This window comes from Triticum aestivum, chromosome 7A, assembly GCF_018294505.1.
Source record: "Triticum aestivum cultivar Chinese Spring chromosome 7A, IWGSC CS RefSeq v2.1, whole genome shotgun sequence".
NCBI classification, from domain to species: Eukaryota; Viridiplantae; Streptophyta; class Magnoliopsida; order Poales; family Poaceae; genus Triticum; species Triticum aestivum.
In genome coordinates this window covers 642,911,555-642,930,890 of record NC_057812.1, presented here as the reverse complement: position 1 = coordinate 642,930,890, position 19,336 = coordinate 642,911,555, and the positions used below count along the sequence as shown (strand labels likewise).

General features: G+C 46.4%; 2 protein-coding genes and 2 pseudogenes across 2 annotated transcripts; 1 reads left to right on the top strand and 3 right to left on the bottom strand.

The window, feature by feature from the left end:
* The first annotated feature begins 2,783 nt into the window (after positions 1 to 2,783).
* Positions 2,784 to 5,291, top strand: LOC123148895 (uncharacterized; annotated as a pseudogene).
* Positions 5,292 to 5,422: 131 nt separating this feature from the next.
* Positions 5,423 to 9,987, bottom strand: LOC123148894 (protein PECTIC ARABINOGALACTAN SYNTHESIS-RELATED). The gene is made up of 11 exons (XM_044568412.1): positions 9,560 to 9,987; positions 9,421 to 9,471; positions 9,236 to 9,320; positions 8,558 to 8,634; positions 8,318 to 8,406; positions 8,066 to 8,185; positions 7,049 to 7,165; positions 6,656 to 6,799; positions 6,445 to 6,568; positions 6,153 to 6,344; positions 5,423 to 5,970 (listed from the first exon to the last, which is right to left on the bottom strand). The coding sequence occupies exons 1-11, from the start codon at positions 9,896 to 9,898 to the stop codon at positions 5,608 to 5,610; spliced, it is 1,701 nt and encodes a 566-aa protein (XP_044424347.1). The 5' UTR covers positions 9,899 to 9,987; the 3' UTR covers positions 5,423 to 5,607.
* Positions 9,988 to 14,795: 4,808 nt separating this feature from the next.
* Positions 14,796 to 18,949, bottom strand: LOC123154148 (uncharacterized). Its single transcript, XM_044572938.1, has 3 exons — positions 18,670 to 18,949; positions 17,907 to 18,121; positions 14,796 to 15,272 (listed from the first exon to the last, which is right to left on the bottom strand). The coding sequence occupies exons 1-2, from the start codon at positions 18,908 to 18,910 to the stop codon at positions 17,907 to 17,909; spliced, it is 456 nt and encodes a 151-aa protein (XP_044428873.1). The 5' UTR covers positions 18,911 to 18,949; the 3' UTR covers positions 14,796 to 15,272.
* On the bottom strand, positions 15,849 to 17,375 carry LOC123153635 (uncharacterized; annotated as a pseudogene).
* Positions 18,950 to 19,336: the final 387 nt, after the last annotated feature.

The following is a 19,336-nucleotide window of genomic DNA, read 5'->3' as shown; positions in this document are numbered from 1 at the left end:
GCCTGCATTTGCACACCCTAGGTTTGGCAGGCCCACTGGGCAGGGCGCCAACAAATTTTTTATATAGTTTTTTCTTTTCTGCATTATTTATTTTCTTCTATTTATTTTTGAGTAACTTATATATAGATTTTTCTTTTCTGCATTATTTATTTTCTTCTATTTATTTTTGAGTAATTTTTTTGTATAGTTTTTTTCTTTTCTGCATTATTTCTTTTCTTCTATTTATTTTCTTCTATTTCCAGTTTGTACACGAAGTGCGTCCAGTTTTTGCGGTGACCCTCTCTACTCTTTTGCACATGCTATGCGGGTGAAATGATGATACCATGCCAAGTTTCAACATTTTATAGCTCTCTAAACAATTAGGTAAAGGACCGAAAAACAACAAATAATGTCAGAACATGTTGGAAATTGATGACGTCGCTTTGAATGCTGCATACTGAACACAAAAGAAGTCCGGAGTTCAAATAAGTTTAAAAAACATTGAAGTGCCCGTGTAACAGATGAGTTCTTGTCCGAAACCCTGATACTTCGAAAGAGTTTGTCCAGTTTGTACACGAAGTGCGTCCAATTTTTGCCGTGACCCTCTCTACTCTTTCGCACATGCTATGTGGGTGAAATGATGATATCATGCCAAGTTTCAACATTTTCAAAATTCATTTTGTACTGATTTTCAATTTCACAGTCATTTAGCTCTCTAAACAATTAGGTAAATGACCGAAAAACAACAAATGATGTCAGAGCATGTTGGAAATTGATGACGTCGCTTTGAATGCTGCATACTGAACACAAAAGAAGTACGGAGTTCAAATAAGTTTAAAAAACATTGAAGTGCCCATGTAACAGATGTGTTCTCGTCCGAAACCCTGATACTCCGAAAGAGTTTGTCCAGTTTGTACACGAAGTGTGTCCAGTTTTTGCCGTGACCCTCTCTACTCTTTCACACATGCTATGCGGGTGAAATGATGATACCATGCCAAGTTTTAACATTTTCAGAATTAATTTTGTAGTGATTTTCAATCTCGCGGTCATTTAGCTCTCTAAACAATTAGGTAAATGACCGAAAAACAACAAATGATGTCAGAACATGTTGAAAATTGATGACGTCGCTTTCAATGCTGCATACTGAACACAAAAGAATTTCGGAGTTCAAATAAGTTATTAAAACATTGAAGTGCCCGTGTAACAGATGAGTTCTCGTCCGAAACCCTGATACTCCGAAAGAGTTTGTCCAGTTTGTACACGAAGTGCGTCCAGTTTTTGCCGTGACCCTCTCTACTCTTTCGCACATCCTATACGGGTGAAATGATGATACCATGCCAAGTTTCAACGTTTTCAGAATTCATTTTATAGTGATTTTCAATTTCACGGTCATTTAGCTCTCTAAACAATTAGGTAAAGGACCGAAAAACAACAAATGATGTCAGAACATGTTGGAAATTGATGACGTCGCTTTCAATGTTGCATACTGAATAAAAAAGAAGTTTGGAGTTCAAATAAGTTATTAAAAATAAAAAAGAGGTGCAATGCTGGTTAATTTGCATCAAGCCTTTCGGAATAGTGCAGTGCAGTCTACACTATTCCGAAAGGTTTGAAGCTAATCAACATGCAGGTGAGCATTGCACCTCTTCGTCATTGTCTATGCACTCACGGCTTATAAACCGCTCATACTGCATCTTTCTTGGCGAGGTGGGACTAAAAATCAGCTTACTAAAAAACTCTAGTATCGGTGAACCGGTACTAAAGGTCTTCGTGGGGGCCCCAGCCTGACCATAGCCTGACACATCCTCATTAGTACCGGTTCGTGGCTTGAACCGGTACTAAAGGTTGCCCACGAACCGGTACTAATGATGCCCGCCCGCCTAGCCGTTGGAACCGGCACTAATGGTCACATTAGTGCCGGCTCAAATTCAAACCGGTACTAATGTGCTTCACATTTGACCCTTTTTCTACTAGTGTCTCACTCGCCCTGATATCTCATATGCAGTCCAACAAGTTTGCCTTCATATGCATGACCCTAGAGAGCCGCATTTCTCCCTTATCAAACGCATATTACGTTATCTTAGAGGGACACTACACTTTGGTCTTTCCATCCATTCTTCTTCCTCTCATAAACTGATTGCCTATTCGGATGCCAACTGGGCCGGATGCCCAGACACCAGACGTTCCACGTCGGGGTACTGCTTGTTTCTTGGAGATAATTTGATTTCTTAGTCGTCACGTCGTCAGACTACTGTGTCTTGCTCTAGTGCAGAAGCAGAATACAGAGCTGTCGCCACCGCGGTCGCCGAATCATGTTGGGTCCGCCAGCTGCTCATGGAACTTCACCGGCCTATTAATGATGCTACCATTGTGTATTGCGACAATGTGAGTGCGGTCTATCTCTCTGCTAATCCCGTGCAGCACAAGCGAACTAAACATATCGAGCTGGATATACATTTTGTCCGAGAGAAGGTTGCCATTGGAGCCGTCCGAGTTCTGCACGTTCCATCCAACTTACAGTTTACGGATATTTTTACAAAAGGTTTGTCGACAGCACTCTTCCAGGAATTCTGATCTAGTCTTCACATCGGCGCACCACCGAGTTCAGACTGCGGGGGCGTGTTAGAGTCCCGCAATCGTACGCTGACGGCTGCTGCTCTTCTTGGAGATCACGTCTTCAACATACCAACGTTTGGTTAGCCTACCTAATTTGTAATCGTGTTGATCACGTCTAACCTTTGTACCTGTACTATATATACATGAGGCAATGGAAATAGGAGGCATGTATTGAGCAGCCCCGTTCATATTATTTACAGCGCGTGTGGTGAAGCTAGTTCACAGGGAGGCTGCATGTTGCACGGTGTGGCCATGGCCTGCGAGACAACAGGAAGTTTTGTGAGCTGCAACCGGCGAGGGCGTTTGCTGGAAGCGGCTAAGCAGGAGTTGTAACCGGCGACACCAACTACTGGCGCGGCAAAAGCTTCAACCAATGTGTAAAATAGCTTCAACTGGCGAAGGATAGAGCTTCAAACCTATGGAAAAAAGCTTCATGGGGTGTGGAAAAAAGCCTTCAACAACAGAAAAAAGCTTCAACCGCTGTGTGAAAAAGCTTCAACCGGCGAAGGAGGAAGCTTCAACCATGAAAAAAAAGCTTCAATCGATGTGGAAAAAAAGCTTCAAACCGTGAAAAAAGTTTTAACCGGCACAAAAAAAGCTTCAACCGATGCACATGCTGACAATGGTGCGGGCTGCGGGCGACGGCATCGCGGTGCTACGACGGCGACGGGTGAGCCTTTTTCGCTACGGTGAGTGACGAGTGTGGCAACACCAACGAGTTTTTTTTTTTTTTGCTACAACCTGCATGTTTTTTTGCTCGACCAGCGGACTTTTTTGCTACTTCCGGCAACCCGAGTAGAGTACAGTTTGCGAGCTCGTCGTGAGTGTGCCTCCACCGGGGACCGTCGGCACCGGAGTTGTGGCGTCGCATCGCATCGGTGCTGGGCCGTCGCCACAGGGAGCTACAACCACGGGCACACATTGATGCACTGGCGTAGCGGATGAGAAACGCAGGAGACGACGGTGGCGCGGGCGGCGACCGGCAGTGAGGGCGGCGACCGGCGGCGAGGGCAGCAACATGCGAGACGAATCAGGGGGCGGTGCTTCGAGGCGGGGCATGTCGGTCGTCAATGGCAGTTGGAGTTTTTCTCCAAGAAAATGGCGTCGGGGAGGAAGAGAAACAGATCGTGCGGTGTGTACGGGCGTTGACCCTACTGAATTGGGTGGCTGGCATGCGACATCGGCGCCTAGCGCTGCCCTTCTTAAAAAAAAGGAATTTTCCTGTCCATTTTGAATTGAACTGAGATTTGCCTTGTGCGTTGTGTCCGAATTGGACTTGGGATCGGCGGGTTGTCAGGCTATATATCGCTCCCGGAACTCATTTTGGAGTCGGCAAAAGATCAGAAATATAATCACAGCACGGCGGCAGGCATGCATGGCTGCTTACCTTAACACGCCGCGCGCGAGATTCTCTCCAAAGTCTAAACCCTAATCCCTGAAGTCGATCCGCCGGCATGGCGCGGCGGCCGCAGAGCTGGACCAGGGACCTCAGCAGCGGCGAGTCCACGAGGTTTCCCTTGAGCGCCAGCCAGCAGGCGGTAGTCGCCATCGCCGAGCTCGTCGACTGGGCGACAGCTGACGGAGCCGACGAGAGCGTGCGCGTGGCCGTAGCCGTACACGCCAACACCGGCGAGGAGACGGAGACGTTCGTGCTGTCGGCCGAGAGCCCCATCTTGGTGCTGAGGTCCCCGGTGATGAACCAGGAGTTCTCGCTGGAGGTCCGCTCCGCTGCCCACGCCGTTGTTCGGCTATACGGTTTCCTTCTCACAGTGCCGCCTGAACCGGGGACGGCGGACGACGAGCTCGATATGAGCTGCCCCGGCGACGATGAGCTGGTGGAAATGGAGTACTCCCCCGAGGGCCGGCGATTTCTTGGAGGCCCGGCGCCGTGGTTCTCCGCCGCGGGGAGCACGGCCGGCTGCATGCGGGTCGCCGCCGTGGAGGACCAAGAAGAAGAAGAAGCAGAGTGCAAGGAGATCCTGGTGCTCTACCGCTACGCCCCTTTCTCGGTATCATCGGACGGCGTGGTGGTGCGAGGGAGCACCAGGGCGCACCTGCTCCGGTTCATGGCCACCGGCGACCACACGGCGAGGTCCCTGGCGTGGGCCGGGTCGTCTCTGATCCGGCTGATATACCCCGGTGACTTCAGCGAGCAGCTCCAGGAGCTATGGTCGAGCCTGGCGTCGCAGGTGAGCGTGCTGCCGCGCGCCGCGCGTGTCGAGGTGTTCGTCGACGTCGGCATCCTCCGGAGGTCGTACTACACGCCCGAGCGCATGGAGTGGATGCGCTCCGTGCTGGAGGAGACGGTGGAGGAGCCGTGGCCCGTGCGATTCACCGGCATGGAGCTGCACTGCCGGAGCCGATGCCGCGCGACCATGATAAACACGAAGCCGCCGTCGACGACGATGACACGGACGCCGGTGAACGGCCGGCGAAGCGAAGGAGGGTCGTCGCCGCTGGGAAGGATTGCCCCATCTGCTTGCAGCTGCTCGAGGGCGACGACGACCTCGCCGCGTGGCCGGGGTGCGGCAAGCCCCACGTCTTCCATGGCGCGTGGTTGGAGAGCGTCCTCGTGGACAGCAAGACGTGCCCTATTTGCAGGCACACGCTGTACGTCGAGTCGACGTTCGGCAAGTAGTAGTACAAATGTGCAACTAGCTGTTCTCCAGAAATTATTTGTTTTGCTGAAGGATTAGCATTCTTGGGTTTCATGGTCAGTTCATCAATGAATGAATCATGTCAACTGTAATTGATTTGAACAAATCTCTGTAACTACACCGTTGAAGTGAAAATTGTTTGTTCAATCATGCAATCATTATGCACAAACTAGTTTTGGGAAATTCATATGCATCAGCTGAACTTTCATACACATATAGTGTTTCTAGATGAAAAACTCTACACAAACAAAACTGGAAGTGGAAAAAAAAGTTATATGAACTTACAGTTATAGGATGGATTGTATGAACAAAGGAATTAATTAAGCTATGCACAATCACTTGTAGTCTATATAGTTTATGCTCTACACATGCAATGGGAGAGAGGGTTTTCCCAGAGGTCATAGTGCGGGAAGGTGGCCTCGGGGAGGCCTGTTCGTGTCTGGTGAGTGATCATCACATCCTCCACAAAATTCGCCCATGGCATGTATGGGTCGCCGAAGAACTTCGACATGAGCCCCTTGTCCGGCTTGATAGACTTGAGCCTATGGCGCCCCATGTAGCGCCGGAAGCCGATGATCAGCTTCGCAAAGTTGCCGCCATGGGTCATGACGAACACGTCTGACTTCAGGCATACCAGGAAGTCCAGTGCAGCGAGGCTGGTTACATGCTTCTTGAAATGTTCTATCTCCTCCTTGCTTGCGAGATCTTCTTTGGTAACCTGCAAGCAACAAAGATAATGGGTCAGTTGTCTCTACAACAAATCCACCTGCTGATGATTGCTTGCCCATCCATAGGTAACTGTCTTAGTTTCCTTTCTGGATCTGTAGTTTCGCGTTATGTCCATATAAAGGCACTTTGAAGTTTGAAGGCAACAAACAGGATTTGCAGTAGAACACCTACCAAATTGGGGAACATGTTCCTCAGCGGTGCCATTCTATTGTTTCCACCATACACTTGCCCTGATGCAACATATATCTGAGTCTCCTTCGTATATCCCATTGCACGCAGAATGAAACCTATTTTCCCAGGCTCAAGCGGGCAGCGGCCTTCTTTTCTCTTTTCCAGTGCTAAAGACCAAAGGTGAGATCCATTCTGCATATATACAAGAGAAATATATCTAAGCACTGTACTTTGTGACCTTATTCTCTTCAGGCTAAAATCATTGTCTAGACAATTCACATTAGTATATCACCTTGAAGCGTCTTGGCCATTGTTTCTGTCTATATTCAGCCATCATTGCTTTCTCCTCTCTGGTTCCAGCAAAATCACAAAAGGATAAACCCACCATTCCTTTCTCGAATCTAAGATGAAGAGCCCTTCAAAAGCAGGAATAACAGTGTGAGACATGTAAAAAATTGCCAACTCCAAGGCAGATTACTCTGAAGATCATGAGCTACACTTACATGTATGGATTTACACTCCCAGTTCGATTCCGCATCCTTGTTGCCAGTTTGTCAGCCATTTCTTCAATGCCAGGTAGAAACTTTAAGGCGTGATAATTAACTCTGCATCTGAGCCGGTTAATCTTCATTGGAACATTATCATACCTGCAATGATGAGTTTACAATACACTATGGCCATAAGTCAATGGAAGTGAACAAGATAGCAAGGAATAAACTGGGTGGGGTGTAGGGCCAAGGGGGAAAGGGAGAGTAGCAGAGAGCAATATTACTTGACCACAAAGACTCGAATGTGAAGAACTAGTCACTGTGCTAAACAATTATGTAGCAAGTCTGAAGATATATGAACAGAATAGAGTCATGGAAATATCTTCATAAAATGATATTAAGACTTACCCCAATCTATCAACGAATGGTTTGATAGACATTATCTTTTTCTCCTTGATCCTTGGAAGTACATTATCGACATAAAACTGCGCTGGTGCATATTTTGGGATATTTTTTACAGTACGCCTGTTAAAATCAACATAAATAATTATAGAAGTTACAATTAAGTATGAAAATATGTTGGCATGTAGGAAAAACATATGCAACAAGCAAAAACAAGAAACAACATAAGCACATTTATCTAACCATAGAATTAAATGTACATATAGGAACCATTTTGTAGGTGGCGGTATTGCTGGCATTTAAAAAAAACTCACAGATGGTAGTCACGGAAATTGGCAAAATTTTAATCACTACGAAGATCTTATCCGGCAGATAAACCAGAATAACACATATAGGTCTATAGCTATGTCCGCCAGCAAACTATCATGCCAAAAAACGTACCAGTGCCAACCAATTATGAATAACACATATGACAGCGGGTACTGTAGTTTAAAGCGCTATAATGAACTAGGATTACAGTATCGACTAGCATGGCAACATTACCTAATGATTGATAAAATTGTCACAAAGAGAAAATGAGCAGAAGCAAAAAAAACATTGCAATGCCCCAGCAGTACAATCTTATCGGATCCTCAAAACTCAGGTCGCAAAATATAATAATCTGAATTGGACAAGCAGACTTATACTTGGGGAGAAATTGATGACATTTGAAGCAGAGACAACTCTAGTTGCACTGGCATTGCATTAGCAATATATTGCATACATGAGAAATGCATGTAACTTTGTAAATAATGGAAACTGCAGAGCACAAACAAGCAGCAGAAGACACCTAGTTAGTTGGCTTGTTCAAGTTAATACGCTCTAAGATTAATTGTTCCCTCTCTAACAATATTGGTGTTGATTTTACTACAAAAGAAAGCAGTGCTCTAAAAATCAATATCATTCATGTGTTTAGACTTTAGCATCAAGCTATTAAGCTGACAGCAGCTAAGACAGATCAAAAGATGAAATGAAGCAACCAACCTTATACTGGTGAACAGCTCATCTTTTTCTGTGAACCAGTCAGGAATATCTCGAACGATGCGGACATCATCCTTCAAATAATTTATAAAATGATCTACATCGAAGATATCTTCAAATTTCCTGAATAGAAAATACAAGGTTGTCAAATATTAAACACTTTTGCCAGGAGCTAACATGATAACAAACACAAATTACAAAGGGGCATAAGCAAGCAGGAGTCAATTCGGAAAGGAGGCCAGAATTATCACTTACGTTTGATCTTTCCATATTTGATCCTGCTTCAGCACAGGCAAAATAAGTGTGGCGTTCATTATCTTAGCAATTGCAACAGCATTACATATCTGTGAATATATCAAAGTAGTGCAATCAACTGATAGTGCTTGATAAAAATTAGGCAAGGTGCCATTTATACTACATAAGCAAATGTCGCATAACAAGTCAAAAAAATTGTCCTTCAACAAATTGATAAATGGGAATAGGGCACGTACGTACAGCTATTCGTTGCTGGTTCAATCCTCCCTCGGCATGAATAAAAATATACCCAGAAGTTTCGTTCTCTGGCACAAGATCTGCAGAATAGTAGGGAAAAAAAGACAAAATTTATACTCATCAGGACGCAACCATGGTTTAAGGTGAATGGTTTTCATATTTTCGTAAGCCATGGTGATGAATATAAACAGCGGGTGAGCACCAAGACAGCTTCAACTTGGGATCCCTTTCCCCAAGAGGAAGCAACAAGAATTATTGTTTCATGAAGAAAGCTTGTGTGCTACTGTGTTAGGCTATGGGCAGAAAGAGGGGTAACAAGAATTAAACTAGCCGTTAAAGAAGAAATGTAGAGAGAGTATTTTGTTTCTGGGTTCCCTTTCCACTTGTGCTCTTGCAAATAATATCACAATTTATCCTCATCTCAAAATCAACCAGTCACGTTTTATTTCTCCAACCACACAACTTGGGCTTGGAATATCTTCTAACCAAACATACTATATCTAGCAGGTCAGCTGTTAAATTTACTTATGGTCTTGAGAAAATTTTATCAACTACCCGGGCAACATATCGGCTTTGCGGCAGTATCAAGATACATGAAGATACCGCAAAAAAAATGGTACACTGAGAAGATACCGTCACAGTTATGAAACAGCTTTCATCGCATTTCTATTCGGCACTTGCCTGAGATCTCGTCCCTGCGTCGCTCGGCACACGGCTTCCAAGACGTGGCGGCGGCATGCGGATTCTCCCACAGAGAGTTGCTCACCTGAACAGCAACACCAAGCCAAGCCAAACAAACAAACGTTAAAACAGATTGCACGCACAAACATCCACCCAGATGCAGGCTGAGATCAACATCACTTTACCCCGGGGCACTGGAGCCGAATCCCATCCTTGCGGCACAGGTAGGGCGCGTTCTAGGGTCCAACAACAACAACACGAATGTCAGCAAGCATCAGGGATCCCGACGAGACGCGACGAAGATCGACCGGATCGAGGACTCACGAGGCGCGACCAGACGGAGGGGGCGGAGACGAGCGCGGCGAGGGCGACGCAGGCGAGGACGGCGAGCAGGATCCGGTAGGAGGCCGGGGCCGAGGGCGACCGGGGGTCCTCGAGCGCGAGGAGGGCGCGGACGGCGGCGGGGAGCGAGTACCTCTGGTGGAGCGGAGGGGGCGGGCGCAGCGCGCCGTCCTTGCCGCCGTCGCCGCCGCCGCTGCGTGGGGAGGAGAGGAAGGGGGAGGAGGCGGAGGCGGAGGCGGCCTCCGCGTCGCGCTTCGCGGGCGAGCCGGAGGAGGCGCGGGCCGCCGCCGCCGCCACCGTGCCGTGCCGCAGCTCGGCCATGGCGGCGTCGGTGCGAGGAGGGAAAGGAGAGTGTGCCGCGGTTGCGGGTAGTGGGCACTGTTGGGATCTCCCGAGTGACGTGCTCGTTGCCCCTCCACCGGTGTGGGTAATCGCGAATTCGCGACCAGGTTCTCATTTTCAGCGGAAATTTCGTCAAATTTTCGAAAAATTCATCAAAAATATTTACACAGCCGAAATGGGAAGATGATCATGCTCCCAGAAACTATTGCTGAATTTTCCCTTAAAAAAAAGAAACTATTGCTGAATTTGTGTTATTTGGGTAAACTGGTATCAACATCACAACTGATATTTTGGTATGACCATGGCGTCAATTATGTCTGAAACTAGGAATCCCCTTTGTTCCCGACTTTTGTAGCGATTGTGCACTCGTGGCATTTGATTGATTAGGAGTATACGCGACCAAAATTGGCACTCGTGTCATTCGACTAGCCGACTAAGTTTGGCGGCAAAGCCAAGGGGCATGGGTCCTTCTGGGTTGGATTGACCTCACCGGCGCTTCCTAGCAGAGTTAGATGGCCTCCTCGACTACGTGCATGATTGCTCTCTCGTTCCGGCGGTGGGAAGCAATTTTCACGTCATCGTGTGTACAACATGGAGGAGACGAAGAATCCCCAAGACTAGTTTGTAATTATAGTTTCTTTCAAAGGTGTTCTTGTGACTTGGATGTTTAGTAACATCACAGTGTTAATTATAATATAATAAAAAATGTCTTCATTGGATCATGTGAAAAGTGAATGACTAATGACAGGCATTTTGATAATATCACAATTTTATGCCTTTTTTAACTCTATGTTTTTATGCTTCATACTAATACGTTGTAACGAAAAGAAACAATCAAAGCAAAATTTCCAAGTCAACTAAAAAATGCCATATATCTACGAACGAAGATTGCCATTTACATGACCATATTGTCCTATGAACCATCAAGTGGAGTGTGAATAGTTGTGGAGGCGATGGAGCCGGCAGCTGCATAGGCGATCAGGCGAATACATGCGGAATGGGAGAGCATACAGTGCCCCAATATTGTGGCAAGGTAGGAAAAAACGCACGCAGCCCCACTTTGCATGCATGCGCCCAACTAGTGTGGCCAAATGGTCAACATAGGCTGAAAATGTTGAGCTTGGTGACCATATTGTCACACTCGGAAGTATTCACTTGCCATAAGTTCAATTCCCCAATACGTTTGACGAATGTGTATATAAGATACAAGTATAATGACTATAGACGCATTTTATTCAATCCATTGCGGATGTAACTTGCAAATCATAGAGTTCACAAATTTGTCGATGTGATTATGAAAAAAATGGTTGTGGTTGTTCTTTAAGAAAAACATATGCCTCTAATCAATATACACAAGAGTACCAAAAAAATTAGTTAATAAACGGTAACCATCCACCACGACATATGTGCTTGCCAAGGTCAACGACTATATATGTGCTTGCTAAGCTCAACGGCCATTCGGGGATCATGGTCATCATTGCTCGGTCAGAAGAAACAGGGAAGACCTCTAGGTGGGGTATGTTTCATAACAATAACACCACCTAATCCCTTGGTCAAGACCTCATAACATTTTGATTGGGTAATTAGAGTTAGGAAATGGCAAATTGAAGGGGCATTATATTGAGTGTATTTGTAGTGTAAGTTGTTACTTATGATTGATCTTATTTTTTATGTGCATTTATAGTGTAAGATGATAATTATAATAGACCATAATGTGTGTGTTTCGGTGTCCATCGACTTGTCCAATAAACCAAGACATATTTTCGCAATATATAGCATCATGAAGCATAAAAGGATGATGTAATTTTTTTAAACACACTACGGCTCAGTGTACATGTAATCTTTGCGGCAGCGACAATACAAAACGACAACAACAAAAAAACGTTTCCATTCTGAGGAAGGCATCACAAATGAATGTTAATTGGCAATGGAACATAAATGTACCGAATGATCATTTGACCGGACAACTCCATAATATTAGTTTGTCATTCATATATGGAGGAAATGTTATTCGTTTATTTTCAAAGATACGCCGACAATAAATAGAGAATGACTCAAGAAGTCTAAACCGTTTCCCAAAGTATCATGTCAAGAAAATAGATAAATGATACTGCATTTGTTGAAAGCGGGAGCCAAAAGACGATGGTGACGAACTGAATTAGATTAGGATCAAATAAATGCTACATGTTCCACATAGCAAATAGGTCCAATTATTAAACTTTGTACCAAAGCATACATAAAAGTGGCAAAGCAGTTGAAACAAATTACAATTTTAAACTTCTATACATAATTCCAGGTGCTTAAGTGAACTTGGCTGAAGTTTTTTGTGTTGAGGAAACCCTTCAAATTGCTCCAGATCAACTTGAACGCACTGCCCACATTCACAACAAATAAATGATGCAAGGTCTGTAGTTTTAAAATTTAAAATTATTACTGCAACACACAATAATACTCCTTTTAAACTATCATACTTATACACCATTACTCTACACTCTAGCAATGCTCGAGGCAAAGCACATCACAGTTAGGAGAAATAGGTAGAAAGATACAATGAATAAACAAAGGTTAACCTGCCCTGGAGCCATGTCTTAACTTCAGTGAGAGTAGGATGAAAGACGATCAAACCATGGAAAACTTGGCATAATCCCAGTTGCCACTGAATATACACGAGGTCCTTATTTAGGTCATGAAGCATGACCAACGACGACAATCAATCACCCATGTAAACACCAGCAGAACATAGTTTGTGATACGATGCAAGATCAGCTCTATCTATCAACAAAACATCAATCCCTGCCAAATGTTTCGAGAGTTTAGGTGGAAAGGATTCAAACCCAACGCAATGAACATGGCTGTCGAAGGTACATAGAAGGGAGCAAAAAATATGGATGGCAAAAAAGGAAGGAAATACGACAATAACATACCTCCTCCACTGTCGCGGCAGTTACACATCGCGGACGGATGAGCTTTATCGCCATTACTTGCCCGCCTCCACGCCTGGTCTGCAACCTTGCGACCACATTGACTGGCGATTGTTTTCGTTTTTTAGCCATCTCTGTATCCTCTACACAGGCACACCTTTCAGCAGCGGACGCCGCTGCTGCCATCAATCACCTCTCCCTTTCTCTTTGACCTAGGGCGGGACTAGGAGGGGTCGGGGTTCGCAGAGCGGGGACAGGGTTCTTGAAGGGGAGTGGGTATGGAGCATAATCACCACCGTTCTTTCGGGGTCCGACGTTAACCCGTAGCAGTGAACGGGAGGCATCCGATTTGACCCCTGGAATAGCAGCCCAAGGACACTCAGCCCAAAAAGCAGCCCACACGGGAGGAAATGAGGAAATGATGCATCGGACGGTCAGGCATGGCCAAGCCGCGGGATCCAACAGCCAAAGGCCACGGACGCGTGAGAGGACTAGGGTTTAGGTTTAGTTTTACTGTCCTAAATAAAATTCTTCTAAAAAAGAAAGCTTTCATCACTGATAAGTTTCCTGCTAGCAGCAGTAGTACTGGAGTCTGGAGAGGAGCCCGTACCAAACTCTAGTACTAGTACTGGTATCCACGCGTATATTATGTTCCAGAACCCAGAGCTGTAGCAGCTAGGTATTCATTTTCGTCTCCTGCCGCCGCCTCCCCGACCTACAAATGTCTGCCAGCACCGCGCCCTTCTCGCCATGACACTGCTGGAGGTCGGGAGCGTGCCTCGCCGGCGGAGGACGGCGCCTAAGCCTCCTCCCGCCGCCACGGGCATTGGCCGCCATGCGTCGCCGGACGCCAAGGGCGGCGGCGGATCTTGCGGCTGCCCCGCGGCGTCCGTTGCCCCTGCGGCGGCGCAACGGAAAGCCGGGGAAGAAGGAGGGGAGCGCGAGGGCGAGGGGAGGATCTTGGCCGCGGACCAGAGCCTGCCGCCCTGCGCGGCCGCAGACGCCGCAGCGCTCCGGCCTCGCGTCGCCTTCCGCCGCCGTGCCCAATCTTCCCCAAGCAAGAGGCGCAAGAAGCGTCGTCGGCTGCTCGACGGCGTGTTCTGGGCCGGCGTCGGCATGGAGTCCGCGCCCGCCACGGCGGCGGACGACCCGTCGCTGGACGAGATCGGCGTGGTGGACGGCGCGCTGCGGGACGTCCTGCGCGGCCTGGGCGCGTCCCGGCCGGTGCGCGTCTACGGGAAGCTGCTGTGCAAGACGGACCGGCTGCTGCAGCAGCACCGGCTGCTCATGTCGCGCAAGAGCTGGCGGCGCGGCGAGCCGTTCCCGCTGGACGAGGCGCTGACGGCGGAGGAGAAGCCGAGCGTGCAGGTGCAGGCCTACGACCGGCGCGGCAGGCCCTACGTGCTCGGCCTCAAGAAGCTCGGCTGCAACGACGCCTACCGCCTCATCGCCGGCTGGGGCAGCTTCCTGACCCAGAACGGCCTGGACGTGGCGGGCGACGCCAGGGCCGAGGACCTGGAGTCGGCCATGGTGGAGCTGTGGGCGTTCCGGTCGCCGGCGCTGCAGGTGGGCGTCGCCGGCCAGCCGCGCGGCCCGCTCGGGCTGGTCATCCTGCACTACCGCCAGGGAGACGCCCCACACGCCGACGCCGCCATCGCGGAGATCCTGGCTGCCGCCGCCGCGAACAGGGCGGCGATGCCGCCGCCATTGCCGATTGCCAGTGACAGCGAGCCGGACGAGAGGACGCTGGAGGCTGCGCAAGGGCTGCTGATGCTGAGCGAGAGCCCGGTGGATTTCGCTTGTAGAGAGAACACCCGGCGCCTGGCGTCGTTGATCCTTTGATTTCGCTTGTAGTGTTACTGTCCTGTGAAATGCTACAGATGAGCATTCCGAGAACCATACTGTTATTACCGTCCTATGAATTCTGCACCATCAAAGTATGCAATTTTGCATGTCATACACCCCCTATCTCATCTCTTCTGTGAACATTCCAGCACAGGCACAAAAATATTCCATCACAGGCACAAAGCTGCGGAGAAAGGATAGCCAAGGTGCTAGGATTTTGGAAATTAAGAAAAACACCTGCTCCCTCCGTCCCATAATGTAAGACGTGTCAAAAAACGTCTAACATTGTGGGACGGAGGGAGTAGGATTTTTTAAATCGGCAGCAGAATAAGATCAGAACATGAACCATTTTGCATCCCATAGCTTTTTTCCTCACGATCAAGAGTTCAAGACTATTTCTTTCATCACCTGACAAGAGCGCGCCTTTCTTAGGTTTCACCTCGGAGTCATCATGTCATCCCATCTCAGCGCCGGTATAAGCTTCTTGATGTTGTCTATGACAGCAACTTCGTCTCTGATAATGGCGTGCCGTGAGGCCTCATGATGCGGTCCATCTGGACCAGCAGAATGACTCGCTCTTTCAGGATCTATAGCATAGCAAAGAACCATATAAGTAAATAAATCAAGGCATCAAGCAATGGTCAATTGTATGTAGCAGTAGTAGGAAGAACATCCAGTATGGAAGCACGCAGACAGACCAATGCAGAAGTTTCCGCGATTACCACGAACCCGAGACAGCAAGCATTATCGTACTACTCAAAGAAGAGGCTCTGGCATGAATGTGGATCAAGAATGGAAACTGTTGGGCGAGACAGAAGCACCCGATCGATGTGGAGACAGGCATCTGGTTTTCATCTTTGTGCGATTATATACTGTATCTGTATATACAATGTATCCTGCACCCATCAGTTAAACCCCTTTGTGAAGCACCAAAATGTGGTTCTCGTATGGTTTTCATCAAGACTAGCCAAACTGTCGACCTATTTCTGCAACTAAAACCTCCGGTATAGTTATAAAAATTATACCTTGTGTGTCCCCGAATATCAAAGATTCTAAGAATTTAAGTATACAGTCACTGGTCAGCGCTGAAACAATCGAATCTGAAATGAATAGATGGGAAGTAGAGTAGGACAGAAGGTATAACACAACAATCTTACCAGTTATGGGTTGTCCCAATTAAACCATGGTCATATATGATCTTCAGCTTTCCAGATTCCATGAAAGGACTACATTCATTACCCGGACGTGCTTTTTCGACAGTGATGATGCTGCAAATCATACAGGGATCCTCTCTAAAACCTGACCTACCACAACTAGTAAACCAGGAATTACATCACAATCGACCAAGTGACCTTCACTTGCATCTTATAGTTACCACACACCATGTTCTCGGCGGCACAACCGTTGAGCCTTGAAGCAAAACTAACAGTGTGGCGAGAGAGCTCATCGCCACCTTCAGGAGCAACAGTCACCAAGAGCATCTCACCTGCAGATAGACATACCACGCGGCGCGCTGTTCGCATGACTTGATCATCGCCGGCAGTGAGCAAGCCATTCACTCTGCTATCATGTAGCACAATTTCACATGGAACTCTGGTGGTGGTAGCAATGATCTTACCATGGAAATCAACAAGCCCCTCAAGGATCCTGATCTCAACCGTGCCCTCCACGGCGTCCCTAACGAATGCAAAGTTCATCTCCAATGTGCTGTGCATGTGCTGACAAGCGTGTTTTTTTCAACCCCATATTCGAAGTTTGATGCCTGTCTTGTGATGCCATTAACATCCAGCGTGCCTTTGCTACTGGATTTTCTACTCTCGGGTGTACTACACCCGAGTTAGAAAAAACTTTGAAAAAAGTTTATCAAACGAAATCCAAAAAATCTGAAATTTTGCTACATCAAACTTTATCATATGTTTGAGGTTCTTGCCAAGTTTCATCGAAAAATAACATCCGAGGAGCTCTCAACGAAAAAAACAAAATCTTTGCTGAAAGTTTTGTGCACTGTTTGAGCAGTAATTTTGTTGTTTTTGGTGAGAGCTCGCCAGATGTTATTTTTAGATGATATTTTGCAAGAACCTCACACATCTGATAATGTTTCATGTCCCAAAAGTTCAAATTTTTTGGACAATGTTTGATCACATTTTTTCAATCTTTTGCTAACACGGGTGTACTACACCTGAGAGTAGCCACTACTTTCCGTTTGCTGAGCCTTTCATCCTTGACCTCCCTCCCATGCACATCCTTAACCTTCAGATCGATTTCAAAGAATAGCGAACCGCAGAGCGCAAGTCCTCTCTTTGGACCAGTCAAAATCAATGAATTGTCCTTCAAAACAAGTACAGAATACAGATAGATAAATTGCTGGTGTATCTTTTGGAATGTCTATGTTTGAAATCGAAGCTTTTAAGTTTCTTTGCTTGAGTTTGAACGAGGAAACAATATTACCAGAATATATATATACTTTTCAGGACGTTTCACGTTTGCATGCATTTTGTCTACTCTTCTTAATGACACAAAGGTTGTGGTACAGCAAAACTGAAATGCTGGAGTATTGGGAAATCATAGGCCACCTAAAATTATTCGCTAAAAGGGAAGCCTTTATAGTATTTGGTGGACCTTAAAAACAACATATATTAAACTGATAATATCAGCACAGCAAACATGACATGCCCATCTATGAGGTCCATCGTTTAAGTATATAATATACAGAGCCTAAATAAGGAATTTTCATGTGGAACACATTTAAAAAAAATCATTGAATAGTGTTCCCCATACATAAATACTCCCTCCGTTCACTTTTGTAAGACCTTTTAGACATTTAAGACAACACCTAAAACAGTTCAATTTCAGCTGTCCTAAACAACTTACAAAAGTGAACAGAGGGAGTACAAGAATTGTATGACGGTCCAAGTATAAAAGATATTTTACTCTACTCTATACTATATCTGCACCCATATAGTACCGGATAGAATATATTCTTTGTTGGATAATCTTATTGGAGTTTTCAACCACACAAAGTTGCAAATATGTTTCATGTGCCAACAATCCATTGACGATTAACATATGCATATAAACCCTCCATTACGAATTCACTATTCCTATTTCAAATAACTGTATCAGATGACAGATATCAAGAGCAATACAAGGAACACACCACTGGGAAATTATACGTGTATAGAAGTGCATTGGCTATCATGCAAGCAAAATATAAGTAATACCTATGAGGTGATGAACTGGCGATTGTCCTTGTCGTGCCAGAATAGATAGACACATTTGCGATCCAGATCATCCCTGGCTATGACCGTGCCATAGACATCAAGTGGGTAGCCATAGTCAGAAGAAACAATCTTGACAGAGAGAATATTTGCTGAGTTAGACAATGGGAATCCCTCTCCGAAGGTTTTGTGAGTATGGCGCGTTGGACCATAAGGAGCTGCGGAAAGAGAGGAACACACATTTCAAATACCTATGCAATCATCAGACAGTTAGTTGTCAGTCTAGAATAGGTAAAACCGTAAAAGTTGAATGGAGTAACATGCATTGTATTCGTGTGGTGCATGGTTCAACTGCAAATTGAAGGAAACGGTGCCTTTTACGTTGCAGTAAAATTTACTAGCGTTACAAAATCCAAGAATGAACTGGATGGTGGATGAACCGGTAAAGCTATCACGGTTGAAAAGGCCAGCAGGATTTTTACAGTAAACTGCATTTTGCACCACTAAACCTGACCCTGGTTGTGCAAAACACCAGGGTATGATGGATACCTTTACTCCCAATAACACCGGGTAACTCGACTATGAATAATTACTCCTTTAAGCGAGTTTCTGAATTCTGAACCGACCCACTCACCAGTACAAAGTGCAATGCAGGGTAGTAGAATTCACTGTGTTATGTGCAAAATTAGAAAACGCAAGCACTGATGCTCATTCAGTTCAACACAGCGACCCGGCAGGAGAATCGGTTGGGGAAGCGGGGACTTACACTCCTTGTAGAGATCGAGCCTGGGATCGAAGCAGAAGCGGGTGTACACGTGCTCCCTCTGCTTGGGGTCGTACTCGCTGTACCTCGGGCTGAGAGGGTTGACGCCCGTCGCCTCCTCCGCCGCCGGCTGCGGCTGCGGCTGCTCCGGCTCCGGCTTCTTCTTCTTCTTCAACAGCCGCTCGTCTGCCTCCCGATCCCTTTCCGGGGCAACCGCCACGGGAGGGAAATCGCCGCCCGCCATCGGAGGAGGGTAGGGGAAAGGAAGCCACAACCGAGCGAGTGGGCCGGCCGGCCCACTTCTCAGAAACCAAGAGAAAGGTTTTTTCCTATTTCGCTAAACCATCGGCCGTTACTTATTTATTTTTTGGTGAAGGAAATCCACTGAAAAATGTTACGGTTTCCTTAGCATATAGTTTTCTAGAAAAAATACAGTTTTAAATCTTGTGAGGTATTTAAATCAAATAAATATTGTAATTTCAACAACTTTTGGTATCCCGGATATTCTTGTTATTTTGGAGTATTATTCAAAATATCTACTTCAGACCTAGCTCTTTTCTTGAAAAAAGAGGAGAAACTCCTTTCATGTACTTTGCTGGTTCACCTCGGCATCTCCTAGTTTCTCCTTCGCAGCTCAGCCATGGCGGTGTCGGTGCAAGGAGAGCGTGTC

What these genes read in the sequence shown, in the direction of transcription:
- LOC123148894 (XM_044568412.1), bottom strand. Translation starts at nt 9,898, where the DNA reads ATGGCCGAGCTGCGGCACGGCACGGTGGCGGCGGCGGCGGCCCGCGCC. An exon ending in TGAACCAGCAACGAATAGCT is followed by an intron (nt 8,407 to 8,557) that starts GTACGTACGTGC and finishes ATATATTCACAG; the next exon opens with ATATGTAATGCTGTTGCAAT. An exon ending in CAAATATGGAAAGATCAAAC is followed by an intron (nt 8,186 to 8,317) that starts GTAAGTGATAAT and finishes TTTTCTATTCAG; the next exon opens with GAAATTTGAAGATATCTTCG.
- LOC123154148 (XM_044572938.1), bottom strand. Translation starts at nt 18,910, where the DNA reads ATGGCGGGCGGCGATTTCCCTCCCGTGGCGGTTGCCCCGGAAAGGGAT. An exon ending in GCTCGATCTCTACAAGGAGT is followed by an intron (nt 18,122 to 18,669) that starts GTAAGTCCCCGC and finishes CTCTTTCCGCAG; the next exon opens with CTCCTTATGGTCCAACGCGC.